The 21,535-nt window shown below is 34.7% G+C and overlaps 1 protein-coding gene across 22 annotated transcripts in view; it reads right to left on the bottom strand.

Moving 5' to 3' along the window:
• ADGRL3 (adhesion G protein-coupled receptor L3) overlaps positions 1-21,535 on the bottom strand; it is a 590,718-nt gene that overhangs the window by 116,213 nt on the left and 452,970 nt on the right. For all 22 annotated transcript variants that reach the window (XM_082611711.1, XM_082611707.1, XM_082611717.1 and 19 more), the window contains 4 exons: positions 20,673-20,856; positions 19,611-19,733; positions 13,988-14,196; positions 13,115-13,291 (listed from right to left, as the gene is read on the bottom strand). In XM_082611711.1, coding sequence (XP_082467837.1) covers positions 13,115-13,291; positions 13,988-14,196; positions 19,611-19,733; positions 20,673-20,856 — 693 coding nt within the window. The remainder of the gene's footprint in view (positions 1-13,114; positions 13,292-13,987; positions 14,197-19,610; positions 19,734-20,672; positions 20,857-21,535) is intronic.

Genomic DNA, 21,535 nt, shown 5'->3' with positions numbered 1-21,535 from the left:
TAAAGTGTATTATTTTAATGTTGAGTCAGAGTTGTTAAGGCATAATAATATGATTTTTAAATTGCCTGTTAAACATATCTTGTTCTGAAATACTTGTAATATAGCTAAATGAGTTTTATTTTTTCTTCTTTGCAAATGTAGGAGCACTCACTTTGTTACCAATGTATCACATCAGCATAAGGCATTGCTTTGACTCAAGAATTCCACTGAAGCTAGTAGGGTTATGAAAGGCCTATTTTCTGATAAATGTGGTAAGAACTCTGTGAAATAAGTTCCTTGCATTGCTCTAACCAATCATCGAACACATAGGTCACCACACGAATGCTTGGGAAAATAAAGGGCTCAATGGTCTGAGGAAATTAGAATTTTCTTTGCAGCAATAGGATGAAGGTCAAAGTTGAGTAACACAGTATGAAGAATGATATGATTGCATTTCTTATGATTTTTATAGTAAGTTAGCCAAAATAACTCAGCAATAATTTCCAAATTTGTATCAAGTTGAAAAAAAAATCAGTCAAATATTTTCAAGCTTTAATTGCTGAGAGAGAACCACTGGCAAGTAAAAGCACACAAAACTATTCATATCCAACTATCCGTTGAATTCAAGAGAACTTATTCAGAATATCTCTTTGGTTTCAGAAGCACAGCGTTGTATACTCTAAGTTATTTGAAATTTTCTTGCTTTGAATTGAAAAAACATTTTTTTTAATCTCACCATATTTGGTGAACCAGATTCACAACTACCTTAATAGAGGAAACAGAAAAGGAAATAGTAGAAAATGTGGAAACTAAGTATCTTACAGTAGTTGAGAATTAAATACAGATATAGGTTTTTAAAAAGTAAAGTTGATAAACAAAAAACAATTACTGACCAATTAGAAATTTTTAAAGTAAATGAAGTAATCAAGCAGTAAATAAGAAAAAGATTTTAGGAGTATATGGGGTGCAGGTAGAAAATGAAGCTGGGAAGATAGAAAATTTCATCTTTAACATTTCTGAGTTAAATACAGTGATGATGATAATGGTGATGATGATAATAACAATGATGATGACAGCTAATACATAACTTTCAAAATATCAGTTTCTTTTAGAAGTGCTTATCTATTTTATTAGGGTTGTCACTTAGTCCTATAAAACACTGTGATGTGATACTATTATTATTTCCAATCTACAGATGAAAAAACTGAAGCACAGATAAGTAATTTACCCTAGGTCATTCAACTAGTAATGCAGTAGATATAGTATTAATGGTAACATGACCAAGTATCCAGTTTTGCTCAGGAACGTCTTAGTTCTAGCATTAAATTTTTCTATCCTGGGAAAATCTTCTCCCAGACATGAAACTATTCCAGAGGTCAGAGATGGGTTCAGAAGTTTGAAAGAAAAGTACAAAATCCATATGATAGTCTAGAAAATAGAGACTGGAAGCAACACTATTTTTAGTATCAAATGTCTGTGGCATTGAATATCCACCTTCCTTAGTGACTCCTGCTGTTCTATTCCCTGACTACTGATGCTGGAAACCATGATTTGCAGTTCCTAGTAGAGAATCAGACATTGTTGTATTATTCTGAGTGATGAAACCTAAGTATGCAACTTCAGGGCCTTGTGATGCTAAATTTCTCTTTGACTTTGGATTAACTGTTGTGCTTTGTACCAAGATTGTGCTAAATTAATTTTTAACACTGTTACTATTGTGACTGTTTTCTAAGAGTTCATTGATGAAACTGAGAACAATATAATAACATGACAATACTGAAAAGGAATGCTAAATAACTGTGTTATTTTAAAGATACATGGAAGGATACATGAAGTTAGATTAGAGAGATAACCAAAACAAAGTATACTACACAAAATGTGGAAATGAATTTGGGACCAGAAGCATGTGAATGTGTGTATGGAGGCTGAATCTCACAAATCTAGGATAAGACAGGCAAGTTTTTGTAGGATAAAAAGTGGGTTTTTTTGTTTTATGTTTTTTTTAAACCTCCCCTCAAAAGGTACCAATGTTCAGTTGAAATTAATGGTAGTGGAGTAAGCCTGAGTATTCCAAAAGATAAACATGTATTATTGCTTTCTTCCCTTTATTTGTCTTTGCACCTGAGTAAAGTTACTTTTCCTGATTCAGAGTTTGCAATTGAAATGTCCTATGGGTAAACAAAAGGAGAAATTTTGATAACCAATGTTTTGCTTCCTTACAGTGTAGAGCTGATTCTGTCAGATCATGTTTTCTAAAGTATATAAAGTGAAGTGTTGGATCATAGCAACAAAATAATGTTTCCCCCAGCTCTTATGCATTTTGATTTGAAAAATGGAGTTTCAAATTGTCTTCTTGATTTCCATAAAGGTTTTGATTAAACTTCAGAAGTCACGAAACAAAAGATTGTTGATAACCTTGCCCATATATAAACTAGACTTTGCTCATCTATCTGTATATTTGATGGACAGTGCAAATGTAAATTTTGGAAAATGCTATTCAGCCTATAAACTTCTAACAAAAGAAAATGAACAGTTCTTACTCACTAAATGTGCTGTACACCTTGTAGACAAGGCTGCTAAAAAGAAATGTGATGTGCTTACCTGCGATAATGAGGTTTCATAATGAAATTATTTGGTCACTTTTCAGTTTCTTCAAAATGTGTAGAAGTACTTAATGAGCCTTTTAACTTTATAGAAATGGAAGGAGATAGTCTCCTGAGACATGTGCCTTCAAGATGGCTATTACTGGGGCTGGCCATAGACAATATGTTAAAATACTGACCTTCTGTAAAATCATATTTCCAAAGTGTGGGACAAGAAAAATGTCTTTCTCTAACTTTGAAATATATGACAGATGAGAATGGAGAAAAATATTACAGTAAGACACATTTATATGTTTCTCTAAAACTGTTTGATGAGTTCTGAAGAGGCTATAGGGAACCTGGAAAAAGATGAACTTATTCTACCCGAGTTGCATGGACTTCTGCGTAGGTTAGAACAAAAAAATCATTACAGTGAAAAACATGATTTATTTTGGGGATTTAAGACTGTTTCCAAAAATAATGTCATCAGAAAAGGACAGTCATGTTAACAGGACTTTAGCATTTCTTTATTAAAACTATAACTTACTTGGGATCCAGTCTTTACTTCATAAAGTACAACTATTTCAGTGCTCTAAAACCATTATCCCTGATAGTGTTTAAGCTTATGCTGACATCAAATGTGCTTGGAAATGTTTATAAATCACGAACATTTTGGACATGGACAGCTAATATGATGAATTCACAGATGCAGAAGAACAAATTGACAAACAGCTGGTTTACCAAAACAAGCCTGTACATACAAAGTGGATGGGCATTTCTAGAGAGCTGGGAACTAATTCCTACAAGTCTACAAAGCTACAAAGTAAAGCTATTCATTAAAATCCTAAGTACTCCAAGCTGAACACTTTTGTTGAGAAGATATTTATTTTGATGTAATCTATTGGATTGACACCAGGAATCAATGTAATATTCGCTTGATAAAATCAGAACTTCAGGTCAAAGTGAATTTTACTTTTGACTATATTCAGTTTTAACTTTATTAAAAAAATGAAAAATACACATAGAAAAAAACATATTTTTATTAAATATAGGTCATATATGTTTAATTACTTTGTTGTACTAACTTATTTAATTCTCACATTTATAAAATGTGCAATAATATAGCCTGAAATTTTAAATATTCAATAGACTTTTGCTGTATCAGAGGATGGAAAGACGCATTTAAAAATATTGTTATAGGTATTCACACTATGAGCACTACTATTAATTAGCATTAAATACTTCTAATTGTCACTTTTAAGTAGTAATAACACATAGGTGCATAATTACTTATTGCATATTAAGTATATTTTTTGATCTGGTAGTGCTGTTTCCTGGTTGGCTCTCTAAAAGGTTGATCACCCTAACTGGTGGCCAAATACTCCATGCTCTTAACAATACTGCTAACAGTGCGGAGGACCACAGATCCTCTCCTACATTTCTTTTGTAGACTCAATTATACTAAGCCCCTTAGGACTAAACAGAGGTAGGGTTCACGGGTGAAAACTTCTTGATTACCCTTTAAATACAATGATTAAATCCAGTGGTTTTGTTAAAACAAAGTTTGCTGGGGATCATTCAGCAAATTTCCTGATTCTCAGACAAAATGGGTAACTTCGTTTAAGATTGTTTTCATTAAAACACAAACGCACACACACACACAATTTTTGAAAGTACTTCTTAAAGGGTTAGGTGCAATGGAATGGGATAGAGGAGCTGAAGTATAAGTGAAGGGAAACCATAGAAATGCCAGACTTGAATTACTCAGATATGTTTACTATTATTATTTACCTGTAATTTTTTTTTTTTTTTTTTTTTTTGCGGTACGTGGGCCTCTCACTGTTGTGGCCTCTCCCGTTGCAGAGCACAGGCGCCGGACACGCAGGTTCAGTAGCCATGGCTCATGAGCCCAGCCGCTCTGCGGCATGTGGGATCTTCCCGGACCGGGGCACGAACCCGTGTCCCCTGCGTCGGCAGGCAGACTCTCAACCACTGCGCCACCAGGGAAGCCCCTACTATTATTTAAATATCATTCTTTTCATAGAGCCATTTCCTTTGGCATGTAAGGAATGATAAATTTACCACAATGAGAAAGAAAATTTTAAAATAGAGACAAATAGAATTAGGCTTAACAGAGAAAGTAATTTTGCATAACTACATTATAAAAAACAAATAAATAGAAAATACACCAAGCCAAAAACATCTAATAAAATTTGGTAGATTCATCCTAACATTGGATGCCTACTGTGTGTCAGGTACTGAATAAAACAAAATGGAAATATAAATATATACACACGTACACACACACATTTATCTCATTTTTACTTCATTATTCATATTCATTTGGTTTTCTTAGCTATACCAAATTCAGGAAAAAGAAAAAGGGGATAATGGTTATTAGGTTTTCCTTTTTCCATTCTCATGAATAAGTTTATTGCATTTTAAACAGAGTAGGGATCTTCCAAATAATAACCCTGGGGACAAATATCCCAAAGGCCTCGAGTCAATAGCTTGAGCTAACATTAAATTTTACAAAATTAACAACTTAAAAGTTCCATGATTGGCTTTTTAAATCAGCAAGTAACCAACCATAGAAGATCTTTAAACCATAATGCTTATGCTGTGAGAATACACAAAGGAAACTGGCAGTTCTCTGAATGGTCTATAACAAGGTAGGAAAAATAATTTAGTTCAGCCATATTTTTGTTCACATGCTTTTAAAATCTTACACACAAGTTGACCTTACTGCCTATCTTAGAAATCTATAAAACTATTCTGGAAAATCTAGCCTAATTCCTCTAGAGTTCAATAGTTCTCTAGCTTTATGACTTTATTTACTAGACACAGTAGAATGAAATAGGCCAGGAAAAAAGAAAAACAATCACAGAAGAGTCTGAATGTTAAAAAAAAAAGGGGGTAAAATTTTACAACCCAGAACAAATAGACTACAGTTAGTAAACATATCAACTAATTCTTACCAAGAACAGTATAAGCAATTAAGGATAGTTTTAGAATATTAGGATGGAGAAAGTTTTCATGCCTGCATCTTTTGCTTGACTGGTTGATTATACTTTCTCAAGCACGGGTAAATTGGGTGAGTAGAGCCAATATACTAAAAAAAATTGACAATTTCATTGTGATAAAAAGAATCTGTCACTGTAAACAGTGATGCAAAGCACTGGCCTAAATGTCTTTCTTTCAGGTACAGGTAGATGATTATCAGTTATTAGAAACTCAATTAACTATTTGGGTCTTGATAGTTAACTACTCCCAGGATCAAGAGCTCAAAGGTTTTGAGGACAGTTAAGCAGATAGTGAATTAAAAAATTATATTTTCAGAAAACTTTATAATTCTCAACAAAATTTTAATAGATTTTGTTATTCAATCCCCCAAAATAATCCTGAGATAATGTTAGAAATAATTTTATTACTCTCCATTAACTGATTAATAATGGGAACAGTGAATCCAAATGATTTACTAAAGATAGAGGCAATTACTTAAAGAACTGGAATCAGAACCCTAAGCCTCCTAACTTTTCTTATTCCAACCTCCCTGCAAATTATAAAATGGGAAAATAAATTATGATGACAATTCCTATTCTGGTTCTGTGGATCAAATGAGATAATGTATGTAGACACTAAAGAAATGATATTAATTCCTCTATCATTGAACATGTTGGGCCTTTCTGAGAGTTTAGTCCTCACCAGATCTCTACTTTTTGCAATCTCCATAAACTTTATTACTTATATTTCTCACTAGAATTGCAGATGCATCTCCAGCTGCTATTTCTAGCCATGCTTATTTACTGAAGATGATAAAGAACCTGAAAATTGTAAGGGTAAGGATCTAGTGTGCATATGAGAAGATTGCAGGTCTCTTTCTGCTTAAAAATTCTACTACAACTCAGAAATAAAAACAATCAGAAGAGTGTAATTAATACTATCTTGAATATAAATTTTACTGAAAATATACACTTCAAAACCACAAAAATGCAGCCTTACTTCAGGTTACTTCAAGCCTGTTGCTCTCATTTTGCTTAAAGTTATGTCATTTCATCTAGAGCATCTTCTCTGACTTCCCAAGGTCAAGTTAAGGCTTTTCCCCGTGTGTTTCTACAGCATTCTCTACCACAACAATAAGACATTTCTTATAAGATATAGATTATGCTGATTACTTATCTGTATTACTAATTAGATCATAAACTTTGCCTGTCACAAAGATAGTACTTAACTATTTGAGGAACAAGTAAAGGGTAGACTTAACAGATTACAATGAAATAAACTGAGATTAATAAAACAAACTTTCCAGATATGTTTCCACATGTTCCTCTTAATTACAAAAACTTCAATGTTCCTGTACAATGTAACTTTAACAAAATGATCAAACTTAGTAACTCTAATAAGGGGCTTCCTGATACAATGGGAAGGATACTGCATCTCCTACAGGGTATTTTTGTCAAAAATGTTTAACCTGGATATAATTATGAGAAAAAAAATCAGAAAGATTGAGATTGTGAAACATTCTACAGGACAAATGGCCTGGACTCTGCAAAGTGTCATTTTCATGAAAGACAGAAACAGGCAGGGATACTTCTAAAGAAGAGCAAAGAAATGTCACAACTAAAGGTACTGTGATCTTTGATCAGGCCCTAAGTGGAAATACAATGGCTGTAAAGGACATTATCAGGATAATTAGAAAATCTGTGTATGAATTATACAGTAGATGATAATATTTAGTCAAAGTTAAATTTCTCATGTGTTTTAATGGTAGAGCATGTTCTTGAAACCTATTTGCTATAAAATTTAGGAAGTAAATATTATAAAATCAGCAATTTACCTCCAACGATTCAAATAATACAGCAAAATATATATGCATGTACATACACAGAAGAGTGACAGTCAAATGTGTCAAAATTTAAATATGAATTCAGAAAAAGGGGTATATGAGTGTTTATTGTAACACTCTTTCAACTTTTCTATAAAAGTTCTATAAAAAGAGTGGAGAAAATAAGTAATAAAATAATTTTTCTTTCCACTCCAGCTACACTGTTCTCCTTGCAGTTCTTCAGAATCACAGAATCACCCTTGCTTCAGGTTCTTGTTCTTGTTCCATCTTCCTGGAAGAGTCTTTCCCCAGATAATCTGAAAGACTGATTCTCAGTTCTTTCAGGTCTCTGCTCCTAACACTGAGCTTGGGTCCAGTGGAGGAGGCAGAAAATAAAACAGCAAATAAATAATTTCAGATTTTAATAAATCTAGGAAGGAAACATATCATTATAAAACTGCTTGATGAGAAGGTCCAAGAACAGTTCTTGGTTTTAAGAGGTTGTCAATTTTTTTGATAGAGTTAATATTTAAGATAATATAATAAAATCTTACATTTTTGATCATTTTTGAAACCATTTTGTTTTCATGGAATTTTACATATTTGTAGGGTATTCAACTTGTGAGTTATCTAGTTTTTTTTTCCTGTAAATAAATACATTATTTAAAGTACTATGTAATATTTATGATTTTTAATCTCTACCTTCACCTCAGTCCCACTGCACTATAGATGGCAAAATACAAAATGAACATAAAAATTTGGGAATGGAAGTGTACAACCTTTAGCATTATACATTAAACATTTTATTTTTCACTAATAAAATCATTTTTTAAACTCAAATTAACTTTTCTTTTGAACTTTAAAAAAGTAAAAATACTCTGTTTGAAAAGCAAGTACTTTTCTTCATATGCAACTGCAGAACCTTACAGTGTATTTTCTTCTAACCTAGAAAAAGTGTAGTTATAAAATATTTGACACACAGAATCCATGGTATGAAGTTAAAAATTTCCAAATTGTCATTGTTTTAAATCAATACTAAATTTAAAAAGAAACACAATGATTTTAAATAGCAAAATAATGCCTATACTTGGACTGTGGTAAAGTTGGGGTAGGGGCAATAGGATATACTAAGCTCAAAAGAAAAGAAAAGGAGAAAGAGAGAGTTGCAAGCATCTAACTAAGGAAAGTGAAGCCTTTTAAAGATAATAAAAATCAATGTCAAGTTGAACTGACAGAAATGAGTAGGGAGACTTTTTTTTTATTATCCCCAAAGAATTATAATTTAGGTAGAGGAAAAAGCTATAGGTGATATAAATTGTCAGACCATTTTCTAAAGCATTTGTTACTGCGCTGTACAAAACCATAGTAGAAATGTTAATTAGTCAATTAGTTTGAAACATGATCATGCAAACTAAAATACTCCACCCACAAAGAGTGTTCACAAAGAGAATCACTGGTATGAGAAGAGACAGACATTTGAATTTAGTGTATTCAACACTCTACTGAACAACAGACAAATAAACCTCCAGGTGATTCCAATAATGGAAAAGTTTTTAAAATGTCATGCATACTACCACAGTTTGATATAAAATTACATAAATTTCCATAATTATTACTTTTGTATCTAAAAGAGAAGACAACCAAATGTTTCCTTAGACAAGAGAAGTAGAGAAAACTAGAAAGTAGTTAGTCAGCTGTGTTCCTGAAACTGAGCAGGACCCTGTGGGGCTCCTAGGCACAAAATTCTTTCTGTGCTCCTCATTTCTTGTTTGTAGGAAATAGGCTTCATTCAATCTCCATGACATTCCCCTGAGTTCCAAAGGGCAGGTTCAAACAGTTGCTAATCAGGGAAGGGAGGGGATACAGAGACAAGGGAGAAGCAGTCAAGAAATAATAGTGACGCCTTGGGGCAGAATCCTGGTTCCTCCTCAAGAGATACATATAACAATATCTTTGAGCTCTTCTGTAGAACTAAAACCCCCACCAAATGGAAGATGTTAACTACTTGATGAAGCATTCTTCATTGCAGAGAGAAGGTCACAGTTCGATAACCCCCAGAACCACAGAATCCTATCACAAGACCACCGGATGCCAAATGATTTCTGGATTGAAGGAATGCAGGCCCTGCATGCACGCTGATCCTTATCAGCAGCACTGCCCCTTGGACCATTACTATAAGACTCCTTTACAACCCCACCCCCAGGTGGGGACACAGACTTTTGAGGGTATTAGTCCACTGTGGCCCCCTATCCCTGGCAAAAGAATAAAGCTATTCCTTTCTACTTCACCCAAAACTCAGTCTTCGAGGTTCAACTTGGTGCCCGTACACTGAGGCCAGGTTTTGGCAACACTGCCACCTTGGGGCATCCCTTTCCTTCTTTTATCTGCTCAAATTGACCTATGAAATTGACCTCAGATTGACCTCAGAGCTATGAAACCTCTCTGATCACCCCATTCAAAAACCAACCTGAATACTTCTCTCCATTGATAAAGTATAAATTGACTGAGGCCAGGGACCTGTTTTGCTTTATTTCCCACAGTATTTTGTGGGAGTGGGGTAATCTGAAATTTTAAAAGGGTAGACAAGGAAAGCCTCTTTGGGAAGGTTACACTGGAACAAAGACTTGAAGGAGATGAGAAAGCTGACCTTGTGGCTATCGGGGGGGTGAAGGGTAGGAGAAGGGAAACTAAGTCTAACCTGAGCAAGCCTGATGCGTTTGTGGGAAGGCAAGGAAGCCAAGTGAGCAAGGGGAAGAGTAGTCGGAGAGTAAGTCAAGAGTTTCTAAAGGGGTCAGGATTTGGGACTTTGCTTTTATTGAGATAAGAAGTTATTCAGGTTGGATCAAAGGTGTGAAGTACTTGATCTGCATTTTAAAGGGATTACAGTATGGCTTTTTGAGAATAAATCAGAAGAGTGACTCACATTTTAAGAGTATCCCTCTGGCAATTACGCTGAGAATAAATTTAAGAAGGACAAGAAATAAAGCAAGGAGACCAATTAAAGGGCTGTAACCAAACAGCAGAGGAGAGAGGTTAAGGGCTGGAATCCAGGTGGTAGCAATGAAGATGCTAAGTTGTCAGATGCTGGATCTGGCAGGATATGCTCATGAGATTGGGTGTGCAGTGTGAGTGAAAAGAAACAAATCAAAGATGGTGTATGGTTTAGGGCTGGAGCACCTGGAAGAACAGAGTAACCATTTACTAAGAAGGAAAGGACAGATGGGAAAACACCAAAAGTGTAGTTCTAGAATTGTGACCCTTATTAGAAATCTAGGTGGATATATCAAGTTAACTGTTGTATCTAGGAGTCTGGAGTTAAGAAATGGAGATAGAAGTCTGGGAATCATGAGATGATGTTTACAGCCATATGGACATATGAGATCAACTACAGAGAAAGAATGGATAGTGCCTAGACTACATCTATGATTACGCTCCGGGCCAGAGCAACAACAAGAGGATGTGGAGATGAGGAGGAATGAGTAAAGGAAGCTAAAAAGGACCAGCTGCTGAGGAAGGAAAGAAGCAAGAGAGAATGGTGCACCCAAAGCAAAGTGAAGAAAATCTTCCAAGAATGTGCTTGATACAAATTCTCCACAGGTTACCTTACTAAATTCATCCTACCCATGCTTCAGAGAAGGTCACTTTTTTGATAAGCCCTCTCTGACCAGTACTGCTTTAGATAGATGATCCCCCTCTGTGTCCCTAAATCACAGTGTGGGCCTCAATTAAAAGACATCACATTTACGACTGCAGCTTCACTTCTTTGTCCTTTCTTTCCCCTCAGAAATGCAAGTTCCACGAGGGCCAGAAACTTCACCAGAATGCTGGAATCTAGTGATATCTCTGGCAAATCAGGAGAAAGTTACATTTATTGACAGCCTACGGTGTAGCAGGCAACATGTCAATACCTTTCCTCAGGTGTTTGAAAATTGTTAGTAAAAAAAAAAATGAAGGAAGTACTGAATGAATAGCAGAGGTAACACAGATGATAGAAAAGGCTACTCAGTACACAGGTAGAACCCTGGAGTGAAAACCCACTCATTAGGGCACCACAGCTTAATAGCAATAGCAACAAGACTACTCAGCTAACTCTTCTTGCTCTCATCAAGCAAAATTCTCGAATATAATTTTGTTTCCTTTATAGATTTTCCTGTGGAGTTAGGAAGTGATAACTAGCAAGCACAAATATCTATTCTAACTGGCTGTTGCATATCTCACTGTGCATGAATAAATTAGCATTCATTTTTAGACATTAGTCTAATGTAAGTTTGGTTGATTTGTTTCCTTTTGGACTTCCAGGGATGATCATTCTGCTTGTTTTTCGTTTTTTCAAGTGCCAAAATCATGTGGTGTGATCAAGATGGGAATGACCCAGGCAATTGCAAGAGATTGTGATACAAGAAACCCAGGGCATCTTACTGTATGACTGACTGTCAAAGGAAAATATTGACTTCCACCTATTTTTATCTCTTGTTGACACACAGTAATGGTCACAGTCGAGATGCTTGCGTGATGGACTGGGTAGAGATTGTTATGCAATGAACTGAGCAAAAAATTATTTTTTTGTGGTTGCTTGAAATATGATCCATTTTTCTGTGTTTGAATTTATTCCCTAAACTGAAAAGATAGAATCCTAGAGCCATACGAATACATTCCAGGTTTAAACCTAACATTTGTTAGTGCAGCCAATCTTACTAAGCTTGATCAATGCGTGAAGCTCTGACAAATTACGGTTTGTAGTCCTTTAAAGATCAAACTTGACTGCGTTGACACAGCTAAGGTAATTTATTCCTAAGGTCCTGAGTGGGCTTGGATTTGGTCTCCCTCTAAGATACCTGCATCATCTCTAAGTTCAACAGAGTCAAAGAAAATTTTGGATGAAATTATTGGATAAATGGTATCAGGTGGATAAAACCTTTGCCATGGTTTTCATGTTTTAAAATGTATTGGACAGTGATACTTCCTCTATTTTTATTGACATCAGGAAGATGAGAATTCACAAGTATATAATTTCTTGTTACTAACCCAGTTATCAATTTCTATAACCAAGCTAATAATCCCTTTGTATTTTTATGTCCTAAGTATATCTGAAATCTAAATCCTCTTCCTGCCTTCCAAGACTACCAGTCACTTGGCAACAGACTGATGCAGCCAAGTTAGCCACGTTTCTGATTTTGGAAACAACCTATCACTTAGATTTCTCCTTAGAATAGTGTCTTCTTGAATGGACAGAATGATTACATTATGTTAGAATTTGCCAGGCTCTATGTATTACAATGCTTTGTGTACTGTGTTTAACAGCTATTTTCCCAATACTCATTTTGAGAGTACTTAATCCCATGCATGGCTCCTTAGTCTTCAGCCTACTAGATCCCAGGTTTCTAACCCTATCACACTGGCCTTTGGTGCTGGGGTCCTACCTTGCCCTGTTCATGAGGATATGGTTTGATATTTACTCACACAAAATAAAAGCAGGGAAGAATAGGGGAAGTTTTCTTAGCAAAATTTTATTTTATAAGCAAATTTCAATTTTACGACCTATACTGATAATAGAAAAAAAAGGGTTCTTTGACTCATCAATAGGATATGGGTTGAACAACAGAGAGTTCTTGAATAGAATTACTGTGGAAGTAGAAATACACTCAAGTTGGACATGGAGTTAGGACTTTTTACAGTTAATGTCTTAACTGTATGCTAAGCCATTTTTATTTTATGGTATGTATCTTACCTTAACTTCCACATGTGCCATCAGTACTGCAAAATTCGTTAGGTGGTTACAAGAGCATGTAGTATGTGTCTTATTTGTTGTCAGGAGCCGACAGCCTTGGGTTGACCAATAACCTGTCATTGTGCGCTTGGAATAGCTCCAAAATGAACAGTTAGGATTGAAGTTTTCCTCAGACTGCTACAGGAAAAAAACATCAACAAAGCCAATAACTACTTTTTCATCATGTAAATTAGGTAGGCATTTTCTTTACATCTAACACAACTTCACACTATGTTTCAATTTTTGTGGAGAGGTCTACCGGAGTTTTCATATTAAGTGGGGCTTATCAATTCTAAGCAAATTTGAATATATGTTGTTATTTAATCCCCCTGATTAGAGGTGACTTCATTTTTCAAAAGTAATATTGAAGGAATACTAGTATCATTGTCTCAGAATCACATCAATTAATTTATACTGCAAAGCAAAGAATTGCTCTATACAATGAACTTCTGATAGTATGGTTTTAAAAAATCTTTGTTCAATTTACAATACAATCCTTGCATATACATAAAAATATATCTACACACAAAGACATAACTACTTGTAACATCAGTTGAGCTATGCTGAGTTCCACTGAACATATTGCTAGCTCTTTTTAATTATAGAGAAGCATTTATAAATCCATCTATGAATGTTGTTACCTTAACTATATACATATACAAGAATTATTCTCTCTCATTTTGGAAAAAGAAATCACTAATCATTTTATAGACAATGAATTGCTATATGTCAAAAAATAGGGAAAAAGAAAAAGAAAATTAAGACACTTCATGCCCTTGTTATAACAAATATAGATAATGTGGACAAAAAACTTCACATGCCATTTTTTTTTACCTTAATGTGTTTAACAGTGAACACCACAGGATCAGCCAAATAAACCTTATTACTGAATTCTTTGTTTATTGCTGCTGTAATAACTGGGGAATTGACGATAACAGAATGATTGGTGGACATAGCCTCTGTTCCCAACTTCATGCTGGCATTCTCCGTGGACAAATAAGGACCCAAGTTGTTATACAGGACAAAGGCCACTCTGATCTCTCCTAAAATAAGTACATATAAATTGGGAAGAAACTGATTAGCTTGTACATCACACTTAAATTAGAGAGTTCTAATTAGATTGTAATCAAATCTGTATAATATATATATTCACAACAAAATTCAAATATTCGTTTCAACCAAAGTGCCAAGTCATTAATGAGGAAAGTCAAATGATACTGAAACAACTACATATCAGTATTAAAAAAAAAAATGAACTTCAATCCCTAACTCATTCTATACTCAGAACTTAATTCAAGATGGATCACAGTCCTAAATATAGAAATCAGAACCAGAGAGTCTCTGGAACAAAATATAGGATACCTTTGTGATCTTGGGAAGGCAAAGATGCCTTGGATAGGACTCAGAAAACACTAACCATAAAATAAAAAAATGGTAAACTAAACTTTATCAAAATTGAAACTTTGTGCCTATCAAAATACAACATTAAAAAAATGAATAGGCAAGCTACAAACTAGGAAATATATATATATATATACATATGACTCCAATATATAAAGCATTTCTGCTACTCAACAGTAAAATTATAAATAACATACTAAAATAACAAAAGACATAAAAACACACTTTAAAAATAGATATATAAAAAGCTAAATGGGACTTCCCTGGTGGCACATTGGTTAAGAATCTGCCTGCCAATGCAGGGGACATGGGTTCGAGCCCTGGTCCAGGAAGATCCCACATGCCGTGGAGCAACTAAGCCTGTGCACCACAACTACTGAGACTGCGTGCCACAACTACTGAAGCCTGCACGCCTAGAACCCGTGCTCTGCAACAAGAGAAGCCACTGCAATGAGAAGCCCGCATGCGACAATGAAGAGTAGCCACAACTAGAGAAAGCACACGTGAAGCAACAAAGACCCCACACAGCCAAAAATAAGGATAAAAACAAATTAATTTTAAAAAAAGCTAATAGACACATAAAAATTAACATCATTCGTAATTAGGGAAATAAAAATTAAAATCATATTGAGGGCCTCCCTGGTGGCGCAGTGGTTGAGAGTCCGCCTGCCGATGCAGGGGATACGGGTTCGTGCCCCGGTCTGGGAGGATCCCATATGCCGTGGAGCGGCTGGGCCCGTGAGCCATGGCCGCTGGGCCTGCGCATCCGGAGCCTGTGCTCCGCAACGGGAGAGGCCACAACAGTGAGAGGCCCGCATACCGCAAAAAAAAAAAAAAAAAAAAAAAAAATCATATTGAGACACCATTTCATACCCACTAGGATCTCTGAAATCCACACTATAAAATACTAGCCACACTAATGTTAGTAAAAATGTGGAACAAATGAAATTCTGCATACTACTGGTGAGAGTGTAAAATGGTTCAACTACTTGGAAAAATGTTTGGCAATTTCTTACAAAGTTAAATATATATCTACCCTTCCTAGATACAAGAAAATATATATCCACAAAGAAAAATGGTTGTATAAGAATGTTTATAACATCCTTATCCACAACAGCTCCAAACTAGAAACAACTCAAAAATCTATCAATAGGAGAGTAAATAAATTATGGCTTATTAAAATAATAGAGTTACTATACATCAATAAAGAACAAACTAATGATAGATGGAGCATGATGACTGAATCACAAAAATATTATACTGAGATAAAGAATACAGACAGAAAGTGTACATACTGTATGACTCCAGTTACATGAAGTCTAAGAACAGGTAAAATTTGTCTTTAGAAATAGTAAGGAGAAGAAAGTAGTTCATCAGGTGGGGAGATGGGGTGAGAAGAGTGAAAAGAGGTATCAGGACATTTTCTGGGTAATACATGAGATTTTCATCTTAGTTTATGTGATATCACAGAAGAATGTACAATTGTCAAATTCATCAAGCTAAACAGAAGATATGTGCATTTTATTTTATGCAAATTATATCTCAATTACAATCAAAACAAAACAAAGACTCAAAATCTTTACCTGTGGTTGCCAAGGGGGAGAGGGTGTGAGGGAGGGATTGATTGGGAGTTTGGGATTAGCAGATGCAAACTATTATATATAGAATGGGTAAACAAGGTCTTACTGTATAGCACAGGGAACTATATTCAATATCCTGTGATTAACCATAATGGAAAAGAATATAAAAAGAATATATATATGTATAACTGAATCACTTTGCTGTACAGCAGAAATTAACACAGTATTGTAAATCAACTATACTTCAATAAAATAAATTTAAAAAAATCTTTATCTGTCTTAAAATTCAATTATCATGCTCTTTTAAGATCACTATCTCCATACCTCCTTCTACCTTATTTTTTTCCCCTTATAGCAATCTTTTACAAGTAATCCTCTGTAAAGTTAACCTTCTTTTAGGATGTTTTTAAAATTTTGTGTCACTTCCTTTCTTAAAATAAGTCAAGCCCTATGTTTTACTTCCAGTATAAATTCATTTTGGTGGATCCCCAAGAGACAGGAACTGCACTGACCACTGTGGTAACTAAGACAAGGAAGTCACAGTCCTTATCCCTGAATGTTAGAGTCAAGTGGGAATAAAGACAATAAATTGTTTTCCTCCATTTTTTTGAGGAGGAAGGGAGCTGTCTTGCTCTTGCTCTCATGGAGATCATCTTCTAGAGAAAGAGTCAGACAATAAGCAGGCAACTTAAAAATAATAATAATTAATAATAATATAATTTCATATAATGGTAAGTAAATAAATGCTATGAAGAAGTGCTGGCAGAAATGGCTAATGGGAAAATAGTGGTTGGGAAAGAGTAGTCCACCTTCGAGGAGATAGGAAAAGCTTTCCTAAAGGGTTAAGATTTATAATGAGCAATGAATGATAGAGAAGTTTCTATAAAAAGAAATATAAAATATGCATTCCAGAAGAAAGAAAATGAAAACATCTGATGAAGGAACACTCTTGGTGTGTTCAAGGAATAGAATCAAGACTGAATTAGGGAACCCTGTGCACTGTAGATAAAAATATAATTGATATAGCCACTATGGAAAATAGTATGGAGAGTCCTCAAAAAATTAAAAATAGAACTGCCATATGATCAGCAGTTCTACTTCTGCATATTTATCTGAAGCAAACAGAAACACTGACTTGAAAAAATCTATGCACCCTCATTTTCATTGCAGAATTATTTATAATAGCCAAGACATGGAAACAACCTAAATGTCTACTGATGGATGAATGGATAAAGAAAATGTTATATGTATAATTATACATAGAGATATAAAATGGGGAATGGAATATTATTCAGCCATAAAAAGGGAAATTTTGCCATTTGCTATAACCTGATGGACCTTGAGGGCATTATGCTAAATGAAATAAGTCAGATAAAGATAAATATCTCACTTACATGTGGAATTTTAAAAACAAACAAACAAAAAAAAATAAAGAAAACAGACTGCTAATTGCTAGAGGTGAGGGGTGGGAGTAGGCAAAATGGGGGAAGAAGGTAAAATGTAAAAACTTCCATTTATAAAATAAACAAGTCATGGGGATGTAATGTGTGGCATGGTGACTATAGTTAATATTGGGTTGATCAAAAAGTTCGTTTGGAGTTTTCTATAACACCTTACGGAAAAACTCGAACGAACTTTTTGGCCAACCCAATAATACTGTGTTGTCTATTATGAGAGTTGATATAAGAGTACATCTTAAAAGTTTTCCTCTAAAAAAAAATATGTAACTATGTATGGTGATGGATGTTAACTAGACTTATTGGGGTGATCATTTCACAATATATAGAAATATCAAGTCATTATGTTGTACACCTGAAACAAACATAATGTTATATGTCAATTATATCTCAATTAAAAAAAAAGAGTCAAGACTAGACTGTCTGGATCACAGAGAGCATGCTAAAAACAGACGTGAGGTGGAGCAGCTGAGGCAGGAAGGAAGTGGACCGGGGAACATGTGGTAGGCCTGTTAAGTCACTTGATTTCATTCTAAGCATAACTGGAGGTGAACTGGTCAGACTCATGTTTCAGGAAGAACACTTTGTCAACAGAATATACTGTTGTGGGGCAAGAGTCAAAGAAGGGAAACCAGTTAGGAAGCTAATGCAGGAATCTGATTTCGTGTTATAGAAAATCTTTTTGCACACTCATGTATATAAAATTGATGACTAATAAGGACCTGCTGTATAAAAAAATAAATTAAATAAAATTCAAAAGTTTAAATAAATAAATAAATGAGTAAAAAAAAAAAAAAAAAAGGAAAATCTCATTGCTGCCTCAAAACTCACATAGTCAATTTAGCAACATAGTACTATTTATAAATTCAGTCTTATAAGATTTCCAACACTTATAAAGAATTTTGTTCTGCTGGTAACAAACATAATTTGTTTTTCTTGATATTATTTAACAGTCTCTTCTTTTTTCAAAACTATTTACCTTGTAATATGAAAAATCAGCTTTCAGTTGGTTGCTACAACCTGAAGTCATCTTCCTATCACCTAACAGGTTAAAGGATCTCACTTCCTTAGCAAAAAAAAATGTTTAAAAAATTTTAGGGACTTCCCTAAAGTGGCGTGGTGGTTAAGAATCTGCCTGCCAATGCAGGGAACAAGGGTTCGAGCCCTGGTCTGGGAAGATCCCACATGCCGCGGAGCAACTAAGCCCGTGTGTCACAACTACTGAGCCCACAAGCCATGACTACTGAAGCCTGCACGCCTAGAGCCTGTGCTCTGCAACAAGAGAAGCCACTGCAATGAGAAGCCCGTGCACTGCAATGAAGAGTAGCCCCCATTCACAGCAACTAGAGAAAGCCCACGTGAGGAAATGAGGTCCCAATGCAGTCAAAATATAAATAAAGAAAATTAAAAAAAATAATATTAGTGAGGCTTCAGACATACTTTCTCTGTGGGATTATTTATTTACTTAATTTTAATCATATTCAATGAATATAACCTAGTACTAAATCGATCGATACCTACCAGTTCCATTTCCCAAAAGCATCTCCTTACATTTATATTTTTCATATGCTTTGCAAAGGAAAAGCATAGAAACACCCTCAAAAAGAAGTTAATAAAGAAAAACATATAATTTTAAAATTACAAGTAGAATTTCCATTTGAAATTTTAGAAACAAAATCTGTCAACTCGGTGAGAGTTACTCCTTTTAAGGAAAAAAGTCAGAATATCTGGATTTTGTTGTTTATTAATTTCCCTTACATTCAAGTTTCTGATATTTTTCTACAACTAAAAATTAACAACAATTTCCAAATCTAATTGAGAATTTTGTAGAGCAAATATCATTGCAATATTGTTGATGCAGGAGCTAAGAAAGAGGAGGAAGAGGAGGTGAAGAAAGAGAACAGTGGAGTGAGAGGAGAGGAGAGATTTTAGATAGCAGATCTAAAATTTGAAGCCAAGATGCAATGAATTAATGACAAGTTCAATTCCATCAAGCTTAATAAATAAATTCTAACCTACCATTTCGGCCATTTTGTTTTAGAGTATTTGCAGAGAGCTGGATAGTGCTTCCATGACCCATGTTTTCTGGAAACTTTAGGTCTTCTAAGTTTCCTTCAGTGCTCAGCCTTGCAACCTCCAATTCTATTAATGGCAAAGACATATCAGTGGTCGTTGAGAAACATGACAAATTTAAGATAATCTCCTAATTATTGAAATATTTCTGAAATCAAAACACTGGAATTAATGTTCTGTTTGCCATACTTTATAGTACGTCAGTCTTCTATTTAGAAGTTTTTTTAGTGTTTTCATTTTTTTCAAAATAAAGCAAATAAAAGCTATTAAAATCAGGTAGATAAGAATACAAGGATATCAATTACAAAGCCTAGACTTTAAAACTCAAGCTCAAATCCTTACAATTTGCCATTGACTATAAGTTTACTTTCAAAATGTTATCTTTATTTTATGAAATAAGTGAAAATCCTTTTATAATCTAGAGCTGTACTATTATGTCAATATTGACTTATCTTTAAATGTAATAAGTTTGAAATAGCTTTATCAAATGTTCTGAAATAAAACTGTCAGCTACATCCTTAGACACATTAAAAATAGATTTATACTCTTTATGAGCCAATAACACAATTATCAAAAATTGTTTTAACACCTTCATGTAAATGACTGGCTTCTTTATAGTTTATAATTCAGAGACATTCTTATTATAACTGAAGGGACCCTTAAGGATAAAATTTTAAATACTACTGTACATACATAGATACACACATACATAAAAACTGGAAAAAAAAATACACGGACCTCATTGTAAGTGATCTCAGGCTAATATATTCAATATTGGAATGTCCTTAGGAGGATACATACATGATTATGAGGATACTTCTAAGATAATGACAGGTGATACCCTCCTAATTATAGAAAAAGGATAACTTATCTCCACTGAAATAAAGTATCACTCATAATATCTGGTCCGCTATAGATGATACTTTTTTCTTTTCCCTCTTCTGCTGAACAAGATGATAGTTTTTTCTTGTCCCTCTCTGGCCCTTCTGTAGAACAAAGGCCACTTACGAATATTGTCTGTGTTCTCCCTGACGATGTCAGTCTTCAAAAGGTTATCAGCCAGCACAAAAGCACTTTCCTCCACAGTGTCAAGCAACATGGTGGCTGCACGTAGTTGATCACTTGTAGTCAGGTCTCTCCAGGCATTCAAGGCTTGTGGCTGGAGGAGGTTGTTAACTGTCTCGACCATTGCCTACGAAAGGATGAACAGAATGACTGAGGTCTCTAGTGAACCCACAGGGCTGTCAGAAATCCAGGCATACATGTTGCCCAGCAAGTAAGGATCAGTGGTGTGCATGAGTTCAGTATTGTCCCAGCCTCCCCTGTGACATGCTGCAGTGGAAGCATTCATTAGTTCGCTCTGTAAAACCCTAGCTGAGACTTTGCAAGGCAACAGGAAAAGCTTCTTTTGTTCTGAAAGACAACGAATAGATCCATGGTTGCTTCTTAAAATCAATAGCAAAGGCTTCAATAAGACTATAATTACATAGTTAAATTATTTGGTTGGTGAACTGTTGGCAAGTAATTTAAACTAATACTTTTATCACATCACCACACAAAAAAATGATTTTCTCTATACATCACCATAAAACTAGATGCTAAACATAACAGAAATCAGAAGGATGACTATAGACAGGACAATACAAGAATCTGTCGCCTTCGCCTATAGGTTGAGGATTTTGAGCAAACCAATTTTTTTTTCTTAGTCAGCTAGTAAAATGTCAGGATAGGGAAAATATCAAAGCATACATACTCCCAGGGGCTTTGGATGTGTTATGTGTGGAGAAAAACCTTCATGCTCTTTATTACTAGGGAGGGGAATAAACAGTTGGAACTTGCTACCTATGGCCCTCAGGTGTTTTTCCTTACAA

This window comes from Mesoplodon mirus (assembly GCF_964341445.2).
Source record: "Mesoplodon mirus genome assembly, chromosome: 2".
In the NCBI taxonomy this organism is placed as follows: Eukaryota; Metazoa; Chordata; class Mammalia; order Artiodactyla; family Ziphiidae; genus Mesoplodon; species Mesoplodon mirus.
This window is presented reverse-complemented; position numbering and strand designations above follow the sequence as displayed.